Source organism: Tachypleus tridentatus, chromosome 13 (assembly GCF_004210375.1).
Source record: "Tachypleus tridentatus isolate NWPU-2018 chromosome 13, ASM421037v1, whole genome shotgun sequence".
In the NCBI taxonomy this organism is placed as follows: domain Eukaryota; kingdom Metazoa; phylum Arthropoda; class Merostomata; order Xiphosura; family Limulidae; genus Tachypleus; species Tachypleus tridentatus.
In genome coordinates this window covers 15596899-15622863 of record NC_134837.1, presented here as the reverse complement: position 1 = coordinate 15622863, position 25965 = coordinate 15596899, and the positions used below count along the sequence as shown (strand labels likewise).

The window sequence follows — 25965 nt, the reverse complement described above, 5'->3', positions numbered from 1 at the left end:
ATGTATATCATTTCGTCAGACAATAGGAGTAATCTGTTTATGTCGAAAAGTTATATAATGGTATATATATAACATTTTTTATCTAAGAGAGACCCTGTTTAAAATTCAGATGCTATCAGTGTGTATATACTTCATAAGAAATAAAATGAACTTCGGTACATAAATGTTTTCACTATATATACGTTATTTCTAATACATTATACAGTTATATAGCAATTTTTAATCAAGTAAAGCTCAAACGTTAACAGATCAGGTATAAGCTTTGATAAAGTAGAAACGTTATCATTAGTATTATATTAATTTATTAATTTACAGGAGTGATTTTTGGTAAATATGAAATGTTCATAGTATATAGTTATTTATCTATATATAAAAATTGTTCATATATAAGAATAATTGTTGCTAAAACTTGTAACGGATTTATCATTATAGGTTTAGTTTAATATCTACGTTTGTTTTATTGTAGTGTTTTTATGTATGTGACGTATATTATTGGGTTCTAATGCGCAAGTATCGCCTCTTCTCTAAAGTTGTAGAATATTCTAGAGAATAAGAATCATCAATATTTGTTTTACGTAAACGCTAGCGTGTTTTCATACATTGTTAAACGTTCTAGAATTTCGCCTTAAACTATACAAACCAACGCGGCAAGAAACACTTTTAAGTTATTACTGGTCTAGCTATATATAGTCAGTGTGGTATAGGCCTCGGAAGGTATAACTGTGATCAATGTTTATTAATCAGAAAACCATATAACTTGAACAGGAACATTTATAGGTTGCTAACTTTAAAAACCGTTCAGCTCAATGAATTACTTCGGACGTTATTATTACTATGAGAACATTAAATATCTTCGCCGTAAAAAGTCAACTTGCAATCGGTATGTGTTCAAATACGAACAGAGCGAGCTAGCATTCCGGTCAAGTGAAGTATATCTGTGTATCAACATAAAAGTAATTTGCACCTCGTGGACCTGGATCGTCAATAAAATATTCAGTTCCAGACCAGGTATAAGACTCAGTATAGTTTGTAAGCTTGTAAAACTCTTGTATATAAAACATTATTTGTAATTGTATTGTCGTTTGTATATTTATGTTAAAAAAGGAAAATTATGAGTATCAGTCTTGTTGGTAAATGTTATAAATTTGATGAATATTAACATTTAATTTGTTTGTAAATTAAAATTAAAATTCCGTTTTTTTTTTAATCTTAATATGTAGCATATGTAACATAATAAACCGGAGACTAGTCCTGGATTAATTATTATATGCAAGAACTTATAGAACAAAATCAAGAACAAATATATATATATATATATATATATATATATATATATAAGATATATTATATCTTAATCTTTAGATAAAATATGAAATGTTGATAATGCATTTATAATCAGAAAACAAATAAATATGCAAGCGAAACGGCTTATGAAACGTTTTGAAAAAAGTATCTTTATCATTTGCCATATTTTTAAGCATTTGGCTTTATATATAGATTTACATAGTATGATTAAAAAATCTCTCTTTCTCTCACAAAACTACTTAAATATTAAAGGCATTAATTACGCTAAACTTGTTTGTTAATTAATATATTAATTATTTGAAAATTATAATATTATTTTATCTTCAAATGTGCTACTATTGCCACCTTGATGAAATTCTTTCTGTATCAAGATGTTTAAGACATTCTGTATTTTGAGAATAATACAAGTTTTTTTTCCCTTCCATTAAATTAGAAACCTAATCAGTTTTATTGCAGTTGCTGTTGGAAGTAGCAGACTTGCTTCATTAAAACGTGACATTTATTTTATTATAGTTGAAACTAAGATAGTTTACATCATTATAATGATAAACTGACTTTGTAATTGGGACTCGAAAACTCCTGTTTTTTTTTATAATGTTAAAGTTAATTTGATGTCATTACTATACGCTCTAGATCTTCCGGGCCCTACAGCTGTGATAGAACAAAGTCCTCCGGCAGTTAAAGGTAATCCCGCTACTTTAAAATGTACAGTGGAAGATATGGGTCGTCCTCCGGCTAATGCTTTTCACTGGGAGCACTCCAGCCAAGTTCTTCCCGTTACGAGCCAGAAACTGACTATTGAGTCAATGGATATCAACACCATTGGAGATTACACGTGTTCAGCAGTGAATGCTGTTGGCGCTGGTCCAGCGGGAAAATTCTATCTCTCTGTACAAGGTCAGTATTTGTGGAGCCAATCTGAACATTTTACATACATGTACAGAATATCACTTTCTTTTACATGAAGTATTTATTTTAGATTGCATTCTACCTGGCAGATCTTAAAATGCTCAAAATATAGTAACCTTAAAAAGTAAGGGAAACAAAATTAGTAATAATGAAATAACAAACATGTCATTTAAAGAGTTCTGGTACCCCCAAGTAGCACAGTGGCATGCCTACGGACTTACAACTCTCGAAACCGGGTCCCTATATCCGTGATGGGCAGGACACAGATAGTCATTTGTGTAACTTTGTACGTAGCTACAAGTAAACTAGAGTTTTGTGGCGTCGTTTGTTTTTCAATGTGTAAGAAAAATTATAATAATGTTAATGCTGTTTAAATCATGTGGTTTTTAGTTTATCTATTCTTATCAGATGCACGTGTTTTAGTTTTTATTCTAATTGATCCGTTAAAATGTTACAACAAACGACAAATTCATGTAGTCCACAAACGTAGATTAAATTAGTACAACGATCACATCATAAACAGATGGTTAAGCCAACCTAATTACTCTTTTAAACCGATAGGTTTTGCAATATGTTTCATGTTTCGCAATTCTTATCCATTAGAAATAAGTAGATAATATATTATAACCTCGTGATTGTGGATTCTTTCCTTCAACCATTATAGTTGCCTAGCAACAGCCGCTTTAAATCCTCTAAAGTAGGGTTCTTGTCATCAAAGTGTCAAACCCAAAAGCTCTCTCAACGTGCAGTTGACATGTGGCTGCTTTCAGAAATTATCTAGCCTTCGAACAGACTGCACCAAAGAATTCAGAATCTAATTGAAAAAGTGTTTTGAAGTTTTATAATAGGTTTATAATTGCTATAATCTTAGTTTTATTCCTTTGAACTAACTTGTGATAAGAATGAGTTTCTTTCTTAGACTGGGTTAACATTAGTGATTAGACTCTTAAATACTCTAATACTATTAATGAAAAATATTAAAGATAGAAATTTTCAAGAAAAAACTCAATTAAAATAATTATCCTCATTTAACATGTGATTTTATTTTTTCTAGCACCTCCTGCAATTATTCATTATTTACCAAAGATGCATGGAGCGCCCTATGACGCCAAAACTATCAGCTTGTTTTGTAGAATTGAGTGCGAGCCACTTTGTGAGGTAGAATGGTTTAAAAACGAAGAAAGACTCAAGGATTCTTATTTATATTCAATTGAAAAGTCGATCGTGCCTGGAGACAAGGAAACGGGCTATTTCACATCTATTATCAGTACCCTCGAATGGAATATGACAGCTTGGCCAGGGGGTGTCCTTGACCATGAACTCGACAACGCCAACTACACGTGTGCTAGTAGTGAAAATAATGCAGGGCCTGGAGTCAGTACATCCTCAGAATTTAGGGTAGAATGTGAGCATATAGTTAGTGTGGAATTTATTACTTTTGTTTGATTCACCCTCGACTAGGAAACTCCGAGTAACGAAGGAAGCTGAGAATCGATATATAAATATTTCGCATATATTACATTCACATATTTTAATCAGAATCAAATAGTTAAAATATTATGGACTGAAATTCACTTCGATGAGTGACATTTTCAAATTTCTTTAATTTACAGCACGAAAAATAGTCGTTTGTTAATTATACACGTAATATATTTGAGCAAAATACAATATTTTGTTTTATTCAGATTTCAATTGTTTTATTATTTATTAAAAAAGGAGATTTTAGAGACACATGAATAGCTTTATAAAGTTAGGCGTAAATAATAACAGTAATATTTGTTTACAAATGTCACAGTGTTAAGAACTTTAGACAAATTAGCAGCGAATAATGTTTAATATTGAAACTTCTTACTTTTGTTTAACGTATGTTTTGCTTAAATTTCTCTGTTGTTTTAAACCTAAATTATAGAATAATGCTAAAAAATGGAATATAGTTAAAAAGATTAGGCCTAACGTAGTTTCATGTTGAAAGGTGGTATACAGTTAGTTACACTGAGTTTCAATGAAGTTCGCATTTTGAAAAATAGTACGTAAAAAGACGTCTTAGGCTTGATGAAGTTCGTACGTTACTAAGTAAAGATTGAAGCCTGATTAAGATCATGTTTTGAATGCCAGTATTTAATTAATTAGTTACTCTTAGAGACAAAGAAGTTCACATTTTAGAAGGTTGTACGTAGCTGAGATTACAATGTGTTAAATATTCTTTCAACGATCCTTCATTATTATGGCAGTTGTGCCTTGGTTATGATTAATACTGCCCCTCTATGTCTTCAAAATACTTATACTTTTTTATACCACGCTGTTAAATGTTGAGAGCTGAAAAAGCAATCGTACCACGAGGCTTAACAATAATGAAGAAATATTTGCCGGCAAGGTAATCTTTCAAATTTCTTTAATTGTACAAATGATGTAGAATATGCGAATTAAATCTAGCGTTTATCGTGAGTTTCGTCACTAATAAGTCAGTTTGGTATTTTTTATTAGCTAAAGAAGTACAGCATTTTGTTGGTATCAACGCAGAATTTGTAGTCGAAGGATGTGTATAGTAGAGCAATCACGATTGGATAATTTTCTCTAAATTCATTAGTTACTGTTTTGGAGTAGGCGTGGCCAAGTTTTAGCGTATCGGATTATGTATCCGAGTGTCCATGGTTCTCATCTTGTTGGCATAAAAAATAATCCTTTTCAGTGATTTGAAGTTGTGAATATGCTTTAAGAGTAACAGTAAACACACGTTATTCTATTAACGTAGACCGATTATTGGCGATGGGTCCTGTTGAATAGTTATTTTCCATTTAGTGTATCATCTCAAGATTAGGAACGTCTATGCACAGATAGCCCTTATGTAGCTTTAACTGAAATTCTTGCTGAAAGCAAAATAAAAGTCTCTAATTTTAAAGTACACACCTGTAAGTTAAACACGACTCTTTCTCTCTATCAGATCTTACCTTTTTAAAGAAGCTAGTCTTTAATTTAATGTGTTTTACAGTGTATTCACTCTTTCGTTCCAGATCCTCCTGATAATGTTACAGTATCTGTGGAACATTTAGACATTTTGGAAGGAAATGTTCCAGGTGATATTAACTGCTCAGCAATATCCTGGCCTCCTAGCGAGTACAAATGGAAGTTCTCCGGTAAAATTATTGGATATTCTTCTCAACTGTCTCTTAATTACTCTATTTCCCGAGAGAGGGCGGGGACCTACGAATGTGTAGCAAGTAACCGACATGGCAAAGCGGTGGCCAACACTGTGATTAATGTTATGTGTAAGTAAATTTAAGAAACACTTACAGTCAAGTGTAATTTATTTTAACACATTTTAATTTTGTTTTTCTTAAACCTCATCTCTCTAACAAATCAAACGCACACAAACTACCACTACCTCGATATACTCTGTAGACAGTGAATTTATTGAAATAACATGGAAATTAACAATATTATTTTGTATCAGTTGCGATAATTAATCGTTGTTACAAGTATATAAGTATTAGGCCTTTCATTTGCTAATGAATTCTTTCAAAACTGACTCTGTGTGCACTGAATGACAGAGATCTATTTCCAGGCCCAGCATGGCCAGATGGTTAAGGCACCGACAGGTAATCTGTAGGTCGGGGGCTCGAATCCCGGTCGCACTAAACATGCTCCATCTTTCAGCCGTGGGGGTGTTATAATGTGACAGTCAATCCCACTATTCGTTGGTAAACGAGTAGCCCAAGAGTTGACGGTGGGTGTTGATAACTAGCTGCCTTCCCTCTAGTCTCACACTGCGAAATTAGGTACGGCTAGCGTAGATAGCCCTCGTGTAGCTTTGAATAAAATTGAAAAAAAACCAAATAAACAAGATATATTTCCATAGCAACCGTATAATAGTGCATTATAATTACAGAAACTAAAACTAACCACTATACTTAAAGTATACTAAGCCTTCATCTTAAATGTGGACACTATTAACTAAAGTAACTGAGATTTCCAACTAATTTACTGCGATTGTCGTTTCGAGTAAGAATAAAATAATGACTACATTCCCTGGAAATGCATTTTGCTTTTAGGCAGAACGTGATTTGAAAAATATTAAGAACACACTCTGTTACTGGTAATTTTAGAGCAGAAGTTAATTACTGATGGATAGAAAAATATATTTTTCTGGCATTATTGGTGATGCGAGTGACCATTAAAAAACATGGATTGAACTGGTTTCTAATTAGTGTCATATTTGCCTCAAGGCTAGCTATTTTGCTTCGTAATTATCTGAAAGATTTTTTTTTAGTTTATATTCAATGTATTTCAAACTAATTATATAATCAGAAAGTGGTCTGACAGATTAGTCTCTTTATTATGGTGGAATGTAATCTTGAGCTTTCTTACTTCTTTCTCATCAACATCTCTTGATGTAAGTATTAGAAGTAAAGCTTCAAAGGAACTTCGTGGGAAAACAAAATATTTTGTCACGTGCTGATTTAACTTTCACGAAAAAAAAATGAAACTATATAACTGTTGTTGGAAATAAATGTATTACATTTAAACCAATTATAGACACGAGAAAAGAATAAAATATGAGTCATTTGTGGATAGTAGTTGGTTTTCCTTTGCTCTTCGTCACAGCAAAAACTGATGAGGTTAAATTCATCTATTTATATTTGTATTCCTCGTAGCAGTTTAAGCATCGTAAATATCTCGACCAACCAGATCAAAAAGCGAAATATTATTAGGTTCATTATATTTTTTAATTAGTTTCTTAGCTTAACAAGAAGTCCATGAAGAAAAATAAAAGAAATAAGTACATCAAACATCATTCACATCAGGTTGAACATAGAGGTGCCAGAACTGACTACTAGAGGATTACATACAATGTTTTAATTAATTTTGACCAAACAAACAGACATTGGTATTTGAATATTCTCGATAAAAGAATAAACAAACTCTAGTTGTAATAAAATGTAATTTGTAATTGAGAAAGTTGTACCATTAATTTCAAACTTTCTTTGTAGATAATCCCGAATGCACAATTTACCAAGATGGAGAAACTGTTATAGTGTGTCAAGCTCAAGCTAACCCTAATACTGTCAATTTTACTTGGATGAAGAATAATGATACTCTGGATTATTCTGTTGAGGACACAACTAGAAGTGTCCTGGAGCTGGGAGATTCTAGACTAGAACACTTTGGGAAATATTACTGTATTGTTAACAACAGTATCGGTGAATCGGTCCCGTGTATGTTAGAACTCACGGGTGTGGTTGGTAAGTGAAAACCTAGATCAGGGCAGTGTTAATGACTCGAGAATCTATATTACGTTGCGACTGAGTAAAACAAGATAAAAACATAACTATGACGAATACACGGAAGCTTTTGCCAAAATAAGTTAAAACTACTGTAGAGTTACACATAAACGTAAGTGCCAGTCGTATATCTGAGTAGCATTATTATATTAATTAGATGCTCAAGCTTTGTTTTAACAGGTCATAATTAAATTAAATATCATAAGAAACATGCACAAAGAAATCTACGATAGTTTGTAAACTTCATCATTTCAAATATCAATTTATTCCACATGTTTCACGTCTCGTTTCATTTATACGAACTGGACAGGTTATGAAATTACTTTCTGGTGCAATTTACGAACAAGACATTTTTGGATTCATTAGTATATACTGAACAAATCAGAAAACCACTTTCAAATACACTACTTATTCGTGGCTTTATTGATACATACCAGACCAACACACAAAACTACTTTATGATACATATGATTACATGTCAGACTTCATTAATGTATCTTCGACAACATACGAAACTACTCTTTAATGTATCGACTTGTATCTGTTTGGTTTCATTAATAAATATTGAATAATTCATGAAACGTTTTTTCCTTTACATTTACTCACTTATCAGTGTTTACCAATACATATCAAACAAGTCTCAAAACTAACTTCTGATGTACGTGATTACTTGTCCGAGTCCAGTGGTATGTATTAGACAATACACAGAATTACTACTTTCTTATTCTTGTGCATATAACCATTAGATTTCATGACTATATATTGGACAAGTCATGAAACCACTTTGTTGTGTACGTGCTTACCTTTTTGATTAATTATTACGAATTAATTATTGGGAAAGTTATAAAACCATTCTCTGATACAGTTCACCCGTGTTTTTGTTTGTTAATATGCACAAAGTTAAACAAAGGACTATTTATGTCCTGCCCACTACGGGTATCAAAATCTGGTTTTTAGCAGCATCAGTCCGCAAACATACCACTGCCAGTGTGTGTGGGGTTGCATATTTTACCTGTTACTATTCGTGAGTACATATTGAACAAATATGAAGAGAAAGAGGTATTTGTGACCATCCATAGTATAATACCATATATGAATAGAAGAAGGTATGTGTGACCATGCATAGTCTAGTACCATATATGAAGAGAAAGAGGTATGTGTGACCATGCATAGTCTAATACCATATATGAATAGAAGGAGGTATGTGTGACCATGCATAGTCTAGTACCATATATGAAGAGAAAAAGATATGTGCGACCATGCATAGTCTAGTACCATATATGAATAGAAGGAGGTATGTGTGACCATGCATAGTCTAGTACCATATATGAATAGAAGGAGGTATGTGTGACCATGCATAGTATAATACCATATATGAATAGAAGAAGGTATGTGTGACCATGCATAGTCTAGTACCATATATGAAGAGAAAGAGGTATGTGTGACCATGCATAGTCTAATACCATATATGAATAGAAGGAGGTATGTGTGACCATGCATAGTCTAGTACCATATATGAATAGAAGGAGGTATGTGTGACCATGCATAGTCTAGTACCATATATGAAGAGAAAAAGATATGTGTGACCATGCATAGTCTAGTACCATATATGAATAGAAGGAGGTATGTGTGACCATGCATAGTCTAGTACCATATATGAATAGAAAGAGATATGTGCGACCATGCATAGTCTAGTACCATATATGAAGAGAAAGAGGTATGTGTGACCATGCATAGTCTAATACCATATATGAATAGAAGGAGGTATGTGTGACCATGCATAGTCTAGTACCATATATGAAGAGAAAGAGATATGTGCGACCATGCATAGTCTAGTACCATATATGAATAGAAGGAGGTATGTGTGACCATGCATAGTCTAATACCATATATGAATAGAAGGAGGTATGTGTGACCATGCATAGTCTAGTACCATATATGAAGAGAAAGAGGTATGTGTGACCATGCATAGTCTAATACCATATATGAATAGAAGGAGGTATGTGTGACCATGCATAGTCTAGTACCATATATGAAGAGAAAAAAAAGATATGTGCGACCATGCATAGTCTAGTACCATATATGAATAGAAGGAGGTATGTGTGACCATGCATAGTCTAGTACCATATATGAAGAGAAAAAGATATGTGGGACCATGCATAGTCTAGTACCATATATGAATAAAAGGAGGTATGTGTGACCATGCATAGTCTAGTACCATATATGAATAGAAAGAGATATGTGCGACCATGCATAGTCTAGTACCATATATGAAGAGAAAGAGGTATGTGTGACCATGCATAGTCTAATACCATATATGAATAGAAGGAGGTATGTGTGACCATGCATAGTCTAGTACCATATATGAAGAGAAAGAGATATGTGCGACCATGCATAGTCTAGTACCATATATGAATAGAAGGAGGTATGTGTGACCATGCATAGTCTAGAATATAGCGATTATAACAGAGTTCGGTGAATAAGGACGTAGAAATAACTTGTCACTAGATCGAGAAAGTTGTAAGAACTTGTTACTAGTTCAAGAAAGTTGTAAGAACTTGTCACTAGTTCAAGAAAGTTGTAACAACTTGTTACTAGTTCAAGAAAGTTGTAAAAACTTGTCACTAGTTCAAGAAAGTTGTAAAAACTTGTTACTAGTTCAAGAAAGTTGTAACAATTTGTTAGTAGTTCAAGAAAGTTGTAAGAACTTGTTACTAGTTCAAGAAAGTTGTAAGAACTTGTCACTAGTTCAAGAAAGTTGTAAGAACTTGTTACTAGTTCAAGAAAGTTGTAAAAACTTGTCACTAGTTCAAGAAAGTTGTAAAAACATGTTAGTAGTTCAAGAATGTTGTAAGAACTTGTTACTAGTTCAAGAAAGTTGTAAGGACATGTCACTAGTTCAAGAAAGTTCTAAGATCTTGTTACTAGTTCAAGAAAGTTGTAAGGACATGTCACTAGTTCAAGAAAGTTCTAACAACTTGTTACTAGTTCAAGAAAGTTGTAAGGACATGTCACTAGTTCAAGAAAGTTCTAAGGACATGTTACTAGTTCAAGAAAGTTGTAAAAACTTGTTACTAGTTCAAGAAAGTTGTAACAACTTGTTACTAGTTCAAGAAAGTTGTAACAACTTGTCACTAGATCGAGAAGTTTGTAAGAACTTGTTACTAGTTCAAGAAATTTGTAACAATTTGTTAGTAGTTCAAGAAAGTTGTAAGAACTTGTTACTAGTTCAAGAAAGTTGTAAGAACTTGTTACTAGTTCAAGAAAGTTGTAAAAACTTGTCATTAGTTCAAGAAAGTTGTAACGACATGTCACTAGTTCAAGAAAGTCGTAAGAACTTGTTACTAGTTCAAGAAAGTTGTAACAACTTGTTACTAGTTCAAGAAAGTTGTAAGAACTTGTTACTAGTTCAAGAAAGGTCTAAGAACTTGTTACTAGTTCAAGAAAGGTCTAAGAACTTGTCACTAGTTCAAGAAAGTTGTAAGGACATGTCACTAGTTCAAGAAAGTTGTAAGGACATGTCATTAGTTCAAGAAAGTTCTAAGAACTTGTTACTAGTTCAAGAAAGTTGTAAGGACATGTCACTAGTTCAAGAAAGTTCTAAGGACATGTCACTAGTTCAAGAAAGTTGTAAGAACTTGTTACTAGTTCAAGAAAGTTGTAACAATTTGTTACTAGTTCAAGAAAGTTGTAAAAACTTGTTAGTAGTTCAAAAAAGTTGTAAGAACTTGTTACTAGTTCAAGAAAGGTCTAAGAACTTGTCACTAGTTCAAGAAAGTTGTAAGGACATGTCATTAGTTCAAGAAAGTTGTAAGAACTTGTTACTAGTTCAAGAAAGTTCTAAGGACATGTCACTAGTTCAAGAAAGTTGTAAGAACTTGTTACTAGTTCAAGAAAGTTATAACAATTTGTTAGTAGTTCAAGAAAGTTGTAAGAACTTGTTACTAGTTCAAGAAAGTTGTAAGAACTTGTTACTAGTTCAAGAAAGTTGTAAGAACTTGTTACTAGTTCAAGAAAGTTGTAAAAACTTGTCACTAGTTCAAGAAAGTTGTAAGGACATGTCACTAGTTCAAGAAAGTTGTAAGAACTTGTCACTAGTTCAAGAAAGTTGTAAGGACATGTCACTAGTTCAAGAAAGTTGTAAGAACTTGTCACTAGTTAAAGAAAGTTGTAGGAACTTGTCACTAGTTCAAGAAAGTTGTAAGAACTTGTTACTAGTTCAAGAAAGTTATAACAATTTGTTAGTAGTTCAAGAAAGTTGTAAGAACTTGTTACTAGTTCAAGAAAGTTGTAAGAACTTGTTACTAGTTCAAGAAAGTTGTAAAAAGTTGTAAGAACTTGTTATTAGTTCAAGAAAGTTGTAACAACTGGCCCCAAATCGAGAAGTTTGTAAGAACTTGTTACTAGTTCAAGAAAGTTGTAACAATTTGTTAGTAGTTCAAGAAAGTTGTAAGAACTTGTTACTAGTTCAAGAAAGTTGTAAGAACTTGTCACTAGTTCAAGAAAGTTGTAACAACTTGTTACTAGTTCAAGAAAGTTGTAACAATTTGTTAGTAGTTCAAGAAAGTTGTAAGAACTTGTTACTAGTTCAAGAAAGTTGTAAGAACTTGTCACTAGTTCAAGAAAGTTGTAACAACTTGTTACTAGTTCAAGAAAGTTGTAAAAACTTGTCACTAGTTCAAGAAAGTTGTAAAAACATGTTAGTAGTTCAAGAATGTTGTAAGAACTTGTTACTAGTTCAAGAAAGTTGTAAGGACATGTCACTAGTTCAAGAAAGTTCTAAGAACTTGTTACTAGTTCAAGAAAGTTGTAAGGACATGTCACTAGTTCAAGAAAGTTCTAAGAACTTGTTACTAGTTCAAGAAAGTTGTAAGGACATGTCACTAGTTCAAGAAAGTTCTTAGGACATGTTACTAGTTCAAGAAAGTTGTATAAACTTGTTACTAGTTCAAGAATGTTGTAAGAACTTGTCACTAGTTCAAGAAAGTTGTAAGGACATGTCACTAGTTCAAGAAAGTTGTAAGAACTTGTTACTAGTTCAAGAAAGTTGTAACAACTTGTCACTAGATCGAGAAGTTTGTAAGAACTTGTTACTAGTTCAAGAAATTTGTAACAATTTGTTAGTAGTTCAAGAAAGTTGTAAGAACTTGTTACTAGTTCAAGAAAGTTGTAAGAACTTGTTACTAGTTCAAGAAAGTTGTAAAAACTTGTCATTAGTTCAAGAAAGTTGTAACGACATGTCACTAGTTCAAGAAAGTCGTAAGAACTTGTTACTAGTTCAAGAAAGTTGTAACAACTTGTTACTAGTTCAAGAAAGTTGTAACAACTTGTTAGTAGTTCAAGAAAGTTGTAAGAACTTGTTACTAGTTCAAGAAAGGTCTAAGAACATGTCACTAGTTCAAGAAAGTTGTACGGACATGTCACTAGTTCAAGAAAGTTGTAAGGACATGTCATTAGTTCAAGAAAGTTCTAAGAACTTGTCACTAGTTCAAGAAAGTTGTAAGGACATGTCACTAGTTCAAGAAAGTTCTAAGGACATGTCACTAGTTCAAGAAAGTTGTAAGAACTTGTTACTAGTTCAAGAAAGTTGTAACAATTTGTTACTAGTTCAAGAAAGTTGTAAAAACTTGTTAGTAGTTCAAAAAAGTTGTAAGAACTTGTTACTAGTTCAAGAAAGGTCTAAGAACTTGTCACTAGTTCAAGAAAGTTGTAAGGACATGTCATTAGTTCAAGAAAGTTCTAAGAACTTGTCACTAGTTCAAGAAAGTTCTAAGGACATGTCACTAGTCCAAGAAAGTTGTAAGAACTTGTTACTAGTTCAAGAAAGTTCTAAGGACATGTCACTAGTTCAAGAAAGTTGTAAGAACTTGTTACTAGTTCAAGAAAGTTATAACAATTTGTTAGTAGTTCAAGAAAGTTGTAAGAACTTGTTACTAGTTCAAGAAAGTTGTAACAACTTGTTACTAGTTCAAGAAAGTTGTAACAACTTGTTACTAGTTCAAGAAAGTTGTAAAAACTTGTCACTAGTTCAAGAAAGTTGTAAGGACATGTCACTAGTTCAAGAAAGTTGTAAGAACTTGTCACTAGTTAAAGAAAGTTGTAGGAACTTGTCACTAGTTCAAGAAAGTTATAACAATTTGTTAGTAGTTCAAGAAAGTTGTAAGAACTTGTTACTAGTTCAAGAAAGTTGTAAGAACTTGTTACTAGTTCAAGAAAGTTGTAACAACTTGTTAGTAGTTCAAGAAAGTTGTAAGAACTTGTTACTAGTTCAAGAAAGGTCTAAGAACATGTCACTAGTTCAAGAAAGTTGTAAGGACATGTCACTAGTTCAAGAAAGTTGTAAGGACATGTCATTAGTTCAAGAAAGTTCTAAGAACTTGTCACTAGTTCAAGAAAGTTGTAAGGACATGTCACTAGTTCAAGAAAGTTCTAAGGACATGTCACTAGTTCAAGAAAGTTGTAAGAACTTGTTACTAGTTCAAGAAAGTTGTAACAATTTGGTACTAGTTCAAGAAAGTTGTAAAAACTTGTTAGTAGTTCAAAAAAGTTGTAAGAACTTGTTACTAGTTCAAGAAAGGTCTAAGAACTTGTCACTAGTTCAAGAAAGTTGTAAGGACATGTCATTAGTTCAAGAAAGTTGTAAGGACATGTCACTAGTTCAAGAAAGTTCTAAGGACATGTCACTAGTTCAAGAAAGTTGTAAGAACTTGTCACTAGTTCAAGAAAGTTATAACAATTTGTTAGTAGTTCAAGAAAGTTGTAACAACTTGTTACTAGTTCAAGAAAGTTCTAAGGACATGTCACTAGTTCAAGAAAGTTGTAAGAACTTGTTACTAGTTCAAGAAAGTTATAACAATTTGTTAGTAGTTCAAGAAAGTTGTAACAACTTGTTACTAGTTCAAGAAAGTTGTAAAAACTTGTCACTAGTTCAAGAAAGTTGTAAGGACATGTCACTAGTTCAAGAAAGTTGTAAGAACTTGTCACTAGTTCAAGAAAGTTGTAAGGACATGTCACTAGTTCAAGAAAGTTGTAAGAACTTGTCACTAGTTAAAGAAAGTTGTAGGAACTTGTCACTAGTTCAAGAAAGTTATAACAATTTGTTTGTAGTTCAAGAAAGTTGTAAGAACTTGTTATTAGTTCAAGAAAGTTGTAAGAACTTGTTATTAGTTCAAGAAAGTTGTAAAAACTTGTCACTAGTTCAAGAAAGTTGTAAGGACATGTCACTAGTTCAAGAAAGTTGTAAGAACTTGTCACTAGTTCAAGAAAGTTGTAAGAACTTGTCACTAGTTCAAGAAAGCTGTAAGGACATGTCACTAGTTCAAGAAAGTTGTAAGAACTTGTCACTAGTTCAAGAAAGTTGTAAGAACTTGTCACTAGTTCAAGAAAGTTGTAGGAACTTGTCACTAGTTCAAGAAAGTTGTAAGAACTTGTTACTAGTTCGAGAAAGTTGTAAGAACTTGTTACTAGTTCAAGAAAGTTGTAAGGACATGTCACTAGATCGTGAAAGAAGACGTTTAGATGTGGAGTCTTTAATATAAGATGGTTACTGATCATATTTGGAGTACAACTTTATAAGAGGATTAAGAAACTGGTTCACAAACTGAGCAGAACCAGAGAAACATCCTTAAGTCACCTACGAAACAAATCGGAGTTATTGATTTCACATATTTCCACAATGATTGCCTGACACCTAATAAATCCCTAATAATTCACTAATATGTATCTGATAAAAAGTTAACATTTATTATCTTATAAAAATAGTTCAAGGAAATAGTGTTAGAATTTACATAAATTATAAATAAACTTCAAGGAGAAAGTATTTCAATTTGAAAATATGTTGAAGATTTGTAAAGTGCGAACAAGATGAAGGAAACAGATAAAAACAAAATAGAACAAGCTCCATAAAGTATATAAGTTATAAAATGGTTTTACACATTAGGATGTATTCACCTGAACATGTCAAGTTATTCTGGATGCTCTTTTATAGATAACCTACCTGTCTTCTCTTGTTATCATCTGAGTGTAATGTTCCTTTTGTTATTTTCTCAGAGTAGTACTGTTCTGTTAACATCACAGTGCACTGTTTTTCTGTTAATATATGTATAATTTATTTCTGATAACATTTAAGTGCAAGTCTTCTGTTAAAATTATGTTGTTTTGATCCAACTTCTACAATTTACTGAATGCGATTCATGCAGCTAGTCAAATTTTCACATGTTTAATATCTTGTTACCTTGTTTCATTTTTTTTTCGAAAGTCCTTACTCAGTTTCTATGGATAATTGTATTGAGATACTGTTAACATTAACTCAATATGTGCAAAACAAAACATTCTCAGTGTTGTAATAACAGACTTATTGCTAGATTATATTTTATTTTTATGTAATGGTTCAATGTGATGATGTCTTGTATTTCATAGGTACTGCAGGCTGGGGTCCAGGGTTTGTTGATGAAAGTCTCCTGATTATAGTCGCTGTTGTTGCTGCTATTATTGTTGTATTTATAATCGTAGTTACTATCATTCTAATGATAGTAAGAAGAAGGACTCATGGTATGTACAGGTTTTCTTTTATCTCACACACTCATATACTTGTAGATACAAACTAAAAATGAAATAATTATTTTCAGAATTATCTTTATAACTAATGTCCACTACGTACGGTTTAATTCATTTTGATTTTTTTACTCAGTGAGACTTAAATAATATTTCTACACAATGAAATTTCATTCATCTACATACAGATAGAAAGAAAGGGATGACTAAATTAATTCTAGTAAGAAAAACGACATCCGATCAAATTTCCACTCAATGTGATTTGATCTAACTATTTCTACACAATGAAATTCCATTCATCTACATACAGATAGAAAGAAAGTGATGATTAAATTAATTCTAGTAAGAAAAACGACATCCGACCAAATTTCCACTCAATGTGATTTGATCTAACTATTTCTACACAATGAAATTCCATTCATCTACATACAGATAGAAAGAAAGGGCTGACTAAATTAATTCTAGTAAGAAAAACGACATCCGACCAAATTTCCACTCAATGTGATTTGATCTAACTCGACAGCAACGTTTCGGTGATCTGTTGTTAGGAGACTTAACTCACTGAAAAAAGACAGAAATGAAGTAATTTATCGTTTTGGTTTAGGAAGTTCGGATAGCCCGTTAACGTGAAGAACTTAACCAAGTAAGATATAGTAAGTTATTATATCGTTTCATTTTAAAACGTTACCTGTTAACATGAAGGTGCTTAGTCGATTAACTTAGTTTACAGTTTTGATTTAGAACATTCGAATAATCCGTTAACATAAAAACCTTGAGACAAGGGCTCGTTTATATTAAGATTTACTTGGGTTTCACGTTGTCTATATAAAATACATGCTTACACTTTCTTTGTGAAAAAGCTTTGTTGTTTACTTTATCAAATTTGTTCTACGTTTGTTTGTTTTTTCATCGTTGTGGTAGCGCAGATGTTAGACGAAACAGACTTGCGATCGTTAGCTCTGAAATCCCACACCACGTTCAGCTGAGAAACTGAATTTCGAACTTCGCGTATTCAGCCCCTTTCTACCTGCTACGATCAATCACAGTTTTTTTCAATAAATATCTGTATGTATTTATGTCTGAAAGAGAGCTCGGAGTAGGCTGTAAACATACCGACATTTATGCTGTTAAAACCTAATACACTGTTTTTAAAATCGCTATTATTTTAGATTTTCGAATTCGTTAAATATATTTAGATACAAAGAATACTTTGTTTTACGAGTAATATTTTTGAACATTATCAACATCTTAAGACATATTTTAATTGTTATCTTCTAAAAACACAAGTACCTACAAGCTTTATGCTGTCACTTTTTAACATACAATATTAATTTAACTTTGCACTTGTTTGGTGTCAAAGTAATCCGTATTTTCTATAGTTGGAGCGGTTAAAAATGCGTAGTTCTGCTCATATAAGACGGTTGAACACATAACGATTTATCATGCAAGAATGCCACTATGTAACCATTTTGTGTGAGGAAATAACAAGGAATGTGTTACTTATCCTGTCTACTTCAAAGGGGTATCAATCTTTTTAACCCGTGTACCACCTGACATAAACAAAGTTTTCTATGTACATCGATGCAAAGTAATTACATTATAAAATAAATTCATCCATTAATAGACACTTTAGAACATTACTTCGGTCAGGCTCGGGTCTTTAAATTACAACCTCGACTAAACTTACGTACCATATGCTGGAATTCACTGGCCTTTAGTACTCTTTTAACCAAGCTGGTATTTTAATATCTTATACATTACAAAATATGAAAACATTATGAAACCACATTGGCTGGTTATGATACAGTAATTTATTTCCAGTTTGTATTGATGTAAAAATCTTCAACATTATTTTGAATGTTTTGATATCGAAACACAATTTCGTGCTGAAAAGAATTCAGTAAACAGTAGACATTTCTAGCATTTATTTGATATTTTTAAAGGATAACAAAAACTTCCGTATGGATGAGCTACTGTATTACTGTATACTTCAATATGCTGAAATCATGTGGTGGATAAAATGCTGTTCACCTACGGGAGATTTCTATCTCGTGACGTCACAGGATATGTTAAATGATATCATTCTATTGTATGTTTCAGTATAGAGGAGTCACTTGGTGTACTAAATGATATCCTTCCACAGTAAATTACTGTACTGTGGAACAATTTGTAATAAAAACAAAATTCTTCTGCGACACATTTCTGTACTGTAGGACAACGTAGTATATGAAAGAATATTATTCTACAATAGATCCTTGTACTGTGGAACAATGTGATATCTTAAACAATATACTTGTACTATGGAACAATGTGATATCTTAAACAATATACTTGTACTGTGGAACAATGTGACATATTAAACAATATACTTGTACTGTGGAACAATGTGATATATTAAACAGTATCAGTATACAGGATGTTTGTAAACTGAAAAACAATGTGACATATTAAACAACATACTTGTGCAGCAGACTACTGTACTGTTGAACAATGAGGTATATTAAACAACATTCTTCTACGTTATATTTACGTATTGTAGAGAAACGAAATCTATCAAGCAATATATTTTTACAATGAACATCTGTACTATAAATCAAAGTATTAAAAATATCATTCAGCAGTGCATTGTTATATTGTGTTACAAGCTGGTGCATTAAAGAAATATCCTTCTACAGAATGTTTCTGTTAGGGATGAGACCCTAGTTTAGGTAAACACAAAGACTGAAATATGCTTGGTAATATTAAGTTGTAATACTATTCGATGAAACACATCAAATGGCTTTGGGAACTTTCATCGTCGGGTGAACGGCTCGTAGATCGGCTCATTGTTTTATTTATTTTTTGTTGTTTTTTTTCAAGTTAAAACTTTTAGCTCATAGATTGGTTTGTTTTGAATTTCACGCAAAGCTACACGAGGGTTATCTGCGGTAGCCGTCCCTGATTAGGTGGTGTAAGACAAGAGGGAAGGCAGCTACTCATCACCACCCACCGCCAATTCTTGGGCTATTACTGCGCTAACGAGTAGTGGGATTGACCATAACATTATAACGCCCCCACGGCTGAATGGGGCAAGCATGTTTGATGTGACTGGAATTTGAACTCGCAACCCTCAGATTACGAGTCGAGTGCCTTAACCACCTAGCCATGACGGGCCCTGAGGATTCGAATTGTTGAATTTAAGGTTTCTTTATTTCTTTAAACGCAGAGCTGCTTAACATGCCTTCTAAATCTTGACAGCCACGTTGATCGAGCCTCAAATTGTAGGTCTATTAACTTTCAGTTCAAGCCAATAGAATTTAAAATTCATTTTACAAGGGCGAAACAATTGGTTTTCTAGTTACATCAAACAGTGCTGCCATTTTTGATGCAGTTTAAAGATGTAGTAACTTATATAGGACCCGTATTTGAGTTGACGGTTCTGATCTAAATAACTAGTCAAAAGCATTCATAGAGTCAGCCTTGGATTATGATGTTACTTAATATAACCACATGTATTAAAACAAAATACTTCCTTTTACGACTATTATTATTTGTTAAGCCTTGTCGTATCCTTGATGTAGCTTTCGGTCATTACCAGTAATTTAACTTAAATCGTTCCGTGTGTTTTTAGAATTGATATAAGTCAATTACAGTCGGATTAGTTGTGTTTGATTAACACGTCTTAGTACGTTTAGTATATTAATTTCATTTCTGATACGTTTAAATTGATTATAATAAGAACATTGTTATTTCTGCTATTTATTGAATGGTTCTTTAATTAATTTCATTAGTTATCTATTATTAATTTGTATACTCATAAACATTAGTGTTTGAGATATCATTTGAATCTTCCTGTTAAATGGATCTACAGCTAATTTTGTTGCACTATAGGGGCCATTTAATGGATATTTATTGCTCATAAGACATTGTTAAAGATTAGTGTGTAATGATCTGGTTGAACTAAGGTGACGTCATTCAGTAAAAACTAAACAAGTGTAAGAAACAATTCAAAAAACTATGTAGGGGTGACGAATAAACTTAAGAAAAAAGAACCAAACAAGGTAGAGATGTAAGTAGGCTTATTACTTGAACAGTTAACGATTACTTAGCAGACCAAGTTGTCTCGACTTTACATGGAGAATAACATATATAACTTACTGGCTTCCCCACTTTGTTTATAGTAAGTTTCAATGTAAACTCAACTTTCATCATTATACCTTTTCCTTTAGTTAGTTTTATAATTCTAGTTTTATGACCACTTTACAATAGAGTAACACTTTTCGTTCTGTTTGTTTTACCAGTGAGGAAGCCAGTAATGTGGGAATTTTGTTGTTTAGGTAAAGTTTAAATGTCTTATTCTAGTATATGATCATTAACCAATCAATAAATATGTCCACTTCCGTCCCTGACTTGATTGGTTCCTTTTCATTAGTCAGCTCCACACAGCTTTTTTATTCAGCGATAATTTTTTTTCCCTTATACTTGTCTGTATAGGTGCGTTTGTTGGCGGACTTGGGTTACTAGTTTATAAAGTGTATTCTGAAGTTTTATATATTTTGCATAGAACAATAATCAAATAAGTAGTTATGGATCGTGAAGAATATTTTGTTCAATCAAATGTTGATATAATTGTAATTACTATTAGAAATGCCTGTCATGATCAGGTGGTTAGGGTACTCGACTCGTAATCTGAGGATCGTGGGTTCGAATCCCTGTCGCACCAAACATGCTCGTCCTTTCATTCGTGGAGGCGTTATAATATGACGCTCAATCCCACTATTCGTTGGTAGAAGAGCTCCTCAAGAGTTGGGATGGGGGGTGGGTGCCTTCATTTAGTCTTACATTTCTAAATTGGGGACGGCTAGCGCATATAGTCCTCGTGTAGCTTTGCACGAAATACAAAAAACAAAGAAATACAAAAACAAACTGTTAGAACCAGGTAGCTGCTGAGCCTTTAAAAGAAAGGGGATGACGAATGAAAATAAGAAATATTTGTTTTGGCTATGAGCCAATTGTCGACCTTGGAATGCTCTACACGGCTAACAGGTGGCGTATTCATCGGAGATAGAACGTCTGTGCAGATAGTTCTTCATATCTAGTTTCTGGTGAATTATTACAGAGTAAAAAAACAGATGAATTTTGTATTACTTTAATGCGGGCGCTCGTGTTATCCCTGCGTAGAGCGCTCTCTATTATCTAACAGTACATGAAATAAATAACTAGTTTTTATGTGAGTGTGTTGTGTGTTTTGTTATAGCAAAGCCACATCAAGTTTTTATGTGTTCCATACTTCGGTATATTCTATAACTTCGTGAATGTTACCTTCATTGGTTGTTTGTTTTATTATTATATCGCTAGTGTTCTATTTTCTTATACAGATCAATTTTGCACTGATAGCTTATTACAGGGTTTAGGACTAACTTAAAACTTTCTCTGCGTGTTTAATTTTTGTGCAAAGCTGCACGAGGGCTACCTACGTGAGATACATTTTAAAGTGAGATACTAGAAGTAAAGTAAGTCGTCAACACTACGCATCACTAACTCTTGGGCTACTCTTTTACCAAAACATAGTGTGATTGACGGCCAGTTTATAACTCTCCCATAATTGAAAGCATGTTTATTGACAGGATGCGAACCCGCAATGTGTAGGTTACGAATCGAGTGTCTTGATCACAAGGGCATGTTAGACGTTATAGTTTTATATTTGTTCGAATTTCGCGCCAAGCTACACGAGGTGCTATCTGTTCTTAATTTAGCAGTGTAAGACTAGAGGGAAGGCAGCTACTCATCACCACCCACCGCCAACACTTGGGCTACTCTTCTGCCAATGAATATTGAGATTGACCGTCACTTTATAACGCTCCAACGGCTGAAGGGGGCAAGCATGTTTTATATAACGGGGATTCGAACCCGCGACCCTCATATTACGAGTCGAGGGTCTTAACCACCTAGCCATGACAAGCCTGACTTTAAAGTCAACACTGTAAGAGCAATATATCTAATTACGTGTTACAGGATTGAGTTAATTAGTTTTGATCTTAGTGAGTAGCTTGCTCTGTTTGAAAGCTAGTATTAAACGAGTTATTTGTTAAAATGATATTTTATCGTGTGGTGCTTGTCTGTAGTATTACGTTAGTACAGAATAACCAGAAAAACAAATATACAGTATGTACATTTTTAGTTATGTGGACCATAACGTATTTAAAAAGCGTAATAATGTTTAGAAAATACGAAACGTAGTGTTAAAGCATGTAAATAATGAATGTGAGATGAAACTTTATCTGATGTGTTCCCAGTGCGCCCAGTTTGCATTATGGATGCTCTTTCGTAAATATAATTTTTACCCAAGCTAAAACAGTAGTCCTTGATTATTAAAACCTCCATAAGTAATGTTTTCTTCAGATTATTTCAAGTGAACGATATTCAATGTGTTACTCATACCGCTGAAAGCGACAGTAGTATAAGTCGATTTCTTTATGTTAAATTTTATGCCGGAAGTAAGATAAACAACCGACAGTGATTCTTTTTTTTTTCTGAGACAAAAACATTAGAAGTTTAAATCTAATGTTAATTTTGTTTTTGAGGATGTTTGAATTTTTTTTAATTTCGCGCAAAGCTACACAAGGGCTATCTGCGCTAGCAATCCCTAATTTAGCAGTGCAAGGCTTGAAGAAAGGCCGCTAATCATCACCACCCACTGCCAAATTTTGGGCTACTCTTTTACGAACGAATAGTGGGATTGACCATTAGTTTATATCGCTCCAGGGGTGAAAAGGCGAGCATGTTTGATATGACTAGGATTCTAACTCTCATTTTACGATTCGAGTGACTTGACCACCTGACTAGGCCTAACCTTAATGGTACTTTAATGCCACATCTTACTGTCAGCTCGTTCTTCGATTTTTAAGACTTAAACATATCTTGATTTTATCACACCTTTGTTGAATTTATATAAAGTCATGATGCTAAATTAACTATTCTTTCCTGAATACATTCCTATAGAAAATTGATTTTCACTTTCTGTAACTAAGAATTCTTAAATAAAAGACGTTAAATTGCTTGAAATTCTTATAGAAAACTGATTTTCACTTTGGATAACTAGGCATTTCCATAGAAAGCAGATTTTGATTTGCTGTGGTAAATGTGGCGATAGGATGCTACTCTTTGCTAAGTTTTAGTTGATTATACAATTATATACAATTAATTATTACTCAGTATTTCCTCTTTACTCTATATAAAATCTAGTTAGTATTTACTCATTTGTTTTCATCGCTAATTTCCTGTTGTTTGCAGGGGATTCCTAAGAGGGTCAATTTGTATGTTGGTGTTGGCCAAGATTAGATGCTGGGCCTTATTAATAAAGACACTGGGTATTCTCTCGTTAAAGATTTAATCAATTGGTTTTTACAGCATATCAGCATAATTAAGTGTTATGTGTTATTTCTTCTCCAATGTTCTGCTTGTCCTTGTTCGTCTGATATACTTGGGATCGCATTCAGTTCTTTATCTTTGCGCTACATTTTGTACAATCAACTATTATTCAGGCTTAACTACTTGAGTGAAAGACAAGAAATATACATTCACTCATTTTAAATACGTTTGTTCATATCATACGTATTTTATAAAATACTAATACCACATTTCCTTTATTCATATATGGGATCTTTCCTGACGTTATTCACAGATGCAGCATTATTATGGTTGATTAATCAAAATTAGTTCAGGCCTCCCAAAGATAAGGAAGCGTTCGACAAACAAAAACGTTTTATTGCATACACTAGATTACACGACAGTTTTGATTTGATAATAATTCACATAAACACTGAGGCGAGAATATTTGTTAGTTCCAAAACCTCAGTGGAGGAGAAGGAAACATTGAGCACAGTATTTTTTATATAGGAATTATTATTTTCGATAATTAAGACACTTTTATCATTTCGCTTGTCAATATATTATTTAGTTATGATATATTATTGTAGGCTATGGTTTTAGTTATTTAGTTAAAAGTTTAGACATTTATATTTTTACTTGACTGAAATGAGATTTAAACCAAAATTAGGCAAGTGGATTTTCCAAATATTAGAATAGTTTGAAAAGTAGAAAATGCAAGACAAAAGACTATTACAGATTTTTGGGTATTTCAGTAAGTTACATAGAGACTGTTATAGCGAGTTGTTTGTCAATTAGTTCAATTTTGGGAAATTAAATGTTTAGTCTCAATGAAGTAATCCCCTGGTGGCTTAGTTGAACTCTAGAGGATCTATAATGGTTAAAATTGGATTTTAATAATGACTCTAGACACAGCACTGATAGCTAGTTGTGTTGATTTTTGCTTAACAAAAATTAATGAAATAATAAGGAATACGCAATATGTTAAATAGAACACGAGAAATCAGCATGTAAGTGAACTTGTTGTATTAGCATTCACTGTTGAACTTTGATTAAAATGATTGTAAAATATGTTAAACAAGAAATAAATATTATTTAATCATATCTACACTAAACTTAGCACTATACATTTTACCAAACAATCCAAGGTAACCCATCAAACAATAAAAACCATTATACAACACTGGTGTCAGAAGCGGAGTTAATTTGGTGAAGACAAAGTAGAATCCTGACTCAAAGGAAACAAACGACATGCAAGAAATGAGATATTTAAACTCTAATTAAAATGATATAATCACGCAAAAAAAATCAAAATTAAAGAGTAAATTATTACAATAAAATAATGAACAAGGAAACATGTATTTGGGAGTAAATAAAATAACATGATACAAGACTTGCCAAAATTGTGAAGCCAGATCAGTTTGATGAAGGATAATATATAAAATGCACGTGCTGAAGTTGAAAAACTTTAGAAAGTGTACAGATTAAAACTGGATAAAACTATAGGGTGTGTACAGAAGAATAATGGAAAGAGGACTGAAGATGTGCTGACGGATTATAACAATAAAACTGAAGAAGCCACAGAAACAAAAAAAAAGACATAAATATCAGTATGAAACCTCTGAAAACTTAACTGTCATATGCATAGTTCAAACCAGGTGTGGTCTCTAGCCATCTGCTCAATAACTTTAACTGTAAACATCATTAGCTACACAATATTAAATTGGATAACCATTCTGGTCTACACCATTACTGTTTTGCCACTTGTAACTTTAGGGCCTTCATGAACCACTCCAGCTACTCTGTTTATTCACCAGATTACGAAATATAGCAGCCCAGTTAAAAAACATTGCACAGTGATGAAACCATTAAATTATTTTAGAAAATTGCCATGGGAGAATTATTGGGCCCAGTTTAAAATAATTTCAAAAGTGAATGGATGGAGCAGTGAGAAACATGCTATTCATCTTGTTGTATATCGGAAAGGACCAGCTTTACCAAAAATACGCAATATTCCAGCAAAAAACCATAAAAATTTCAGGAATTGGTGGCCACCTTATGAAATAGATTTGGACTCTTAAAAAAATGTAAATAAGTGTTTAGGAGCAGACTTGGGATGAATGAATGATACTTGGACTGAATATGTAAAATTATGCACCCAGTTATCCTATCCTAATGCTTTACGTAAAAAGATGGATTTGTTGGTATGTATCCAATTTATAAATACCAGAGTGAACCAGGATATGAAAATTAGGCTCAAATACTTAGAGAAGTTTATTCAGTTAGAAAATGGAGGTAATTTTTTTTAACGTTGCACATAAACAACTAAAGACACTATCTAATAATTATGAGATTTTCACACCAAATAATGTAGAAACATGAACTTCCTTTGATGGAATGTAGCGGAACTTGGAGTAACAAGAAGAAAAAACAATTATTTATTCAGAATGAAATAATTAAATCACATGAAATCATTTGCAACTTAAAAGAGCATACAGTCCATAACTGCAAAAAAAATATTAATAAATATACAAATAGTCTCCAAAGGATA

At 32.6% G+C, this 25965-nt stretch overlaps 1 protein-coding gene across 2 annotated transcripts in view; it reads left to right on the top strand.

Moving 5' to 3' along the window:
• The window catches only part of LOC143240531 (hemicentin-1-like), a 173883-nt gene that overhangs the window by 121269 nt on the left and 26649 nt on the right, over nucleotides 1–25965 (top strand). For both annotated transcript variants that reach the window (XM_076483116.1, XM_076483117.1), the window contains 5 exons: nucleotides 1939–2202; nucleotides 3269–3619; nucleotides 5226–5480; nucleotides 7203–7454; nucleotides 15912–16043. In XM_076483116.1, the coding sequence (XP_076339231.1) occupies nucleotides 1939–2202; nucleotides 3269–3619; nucleotides 5226–5480; nucleotides 7203–7454; nucleotides 15912–16043 (1254 nt within the window). The remainder of the gene's footprint in view (nucleotides 1–1938; nucleotides 2203–3268; nucleotides 3620–5225; nucleotides 5481–7202; nucleotides 7455–15911; nucleotides 16044–25965) is intronic.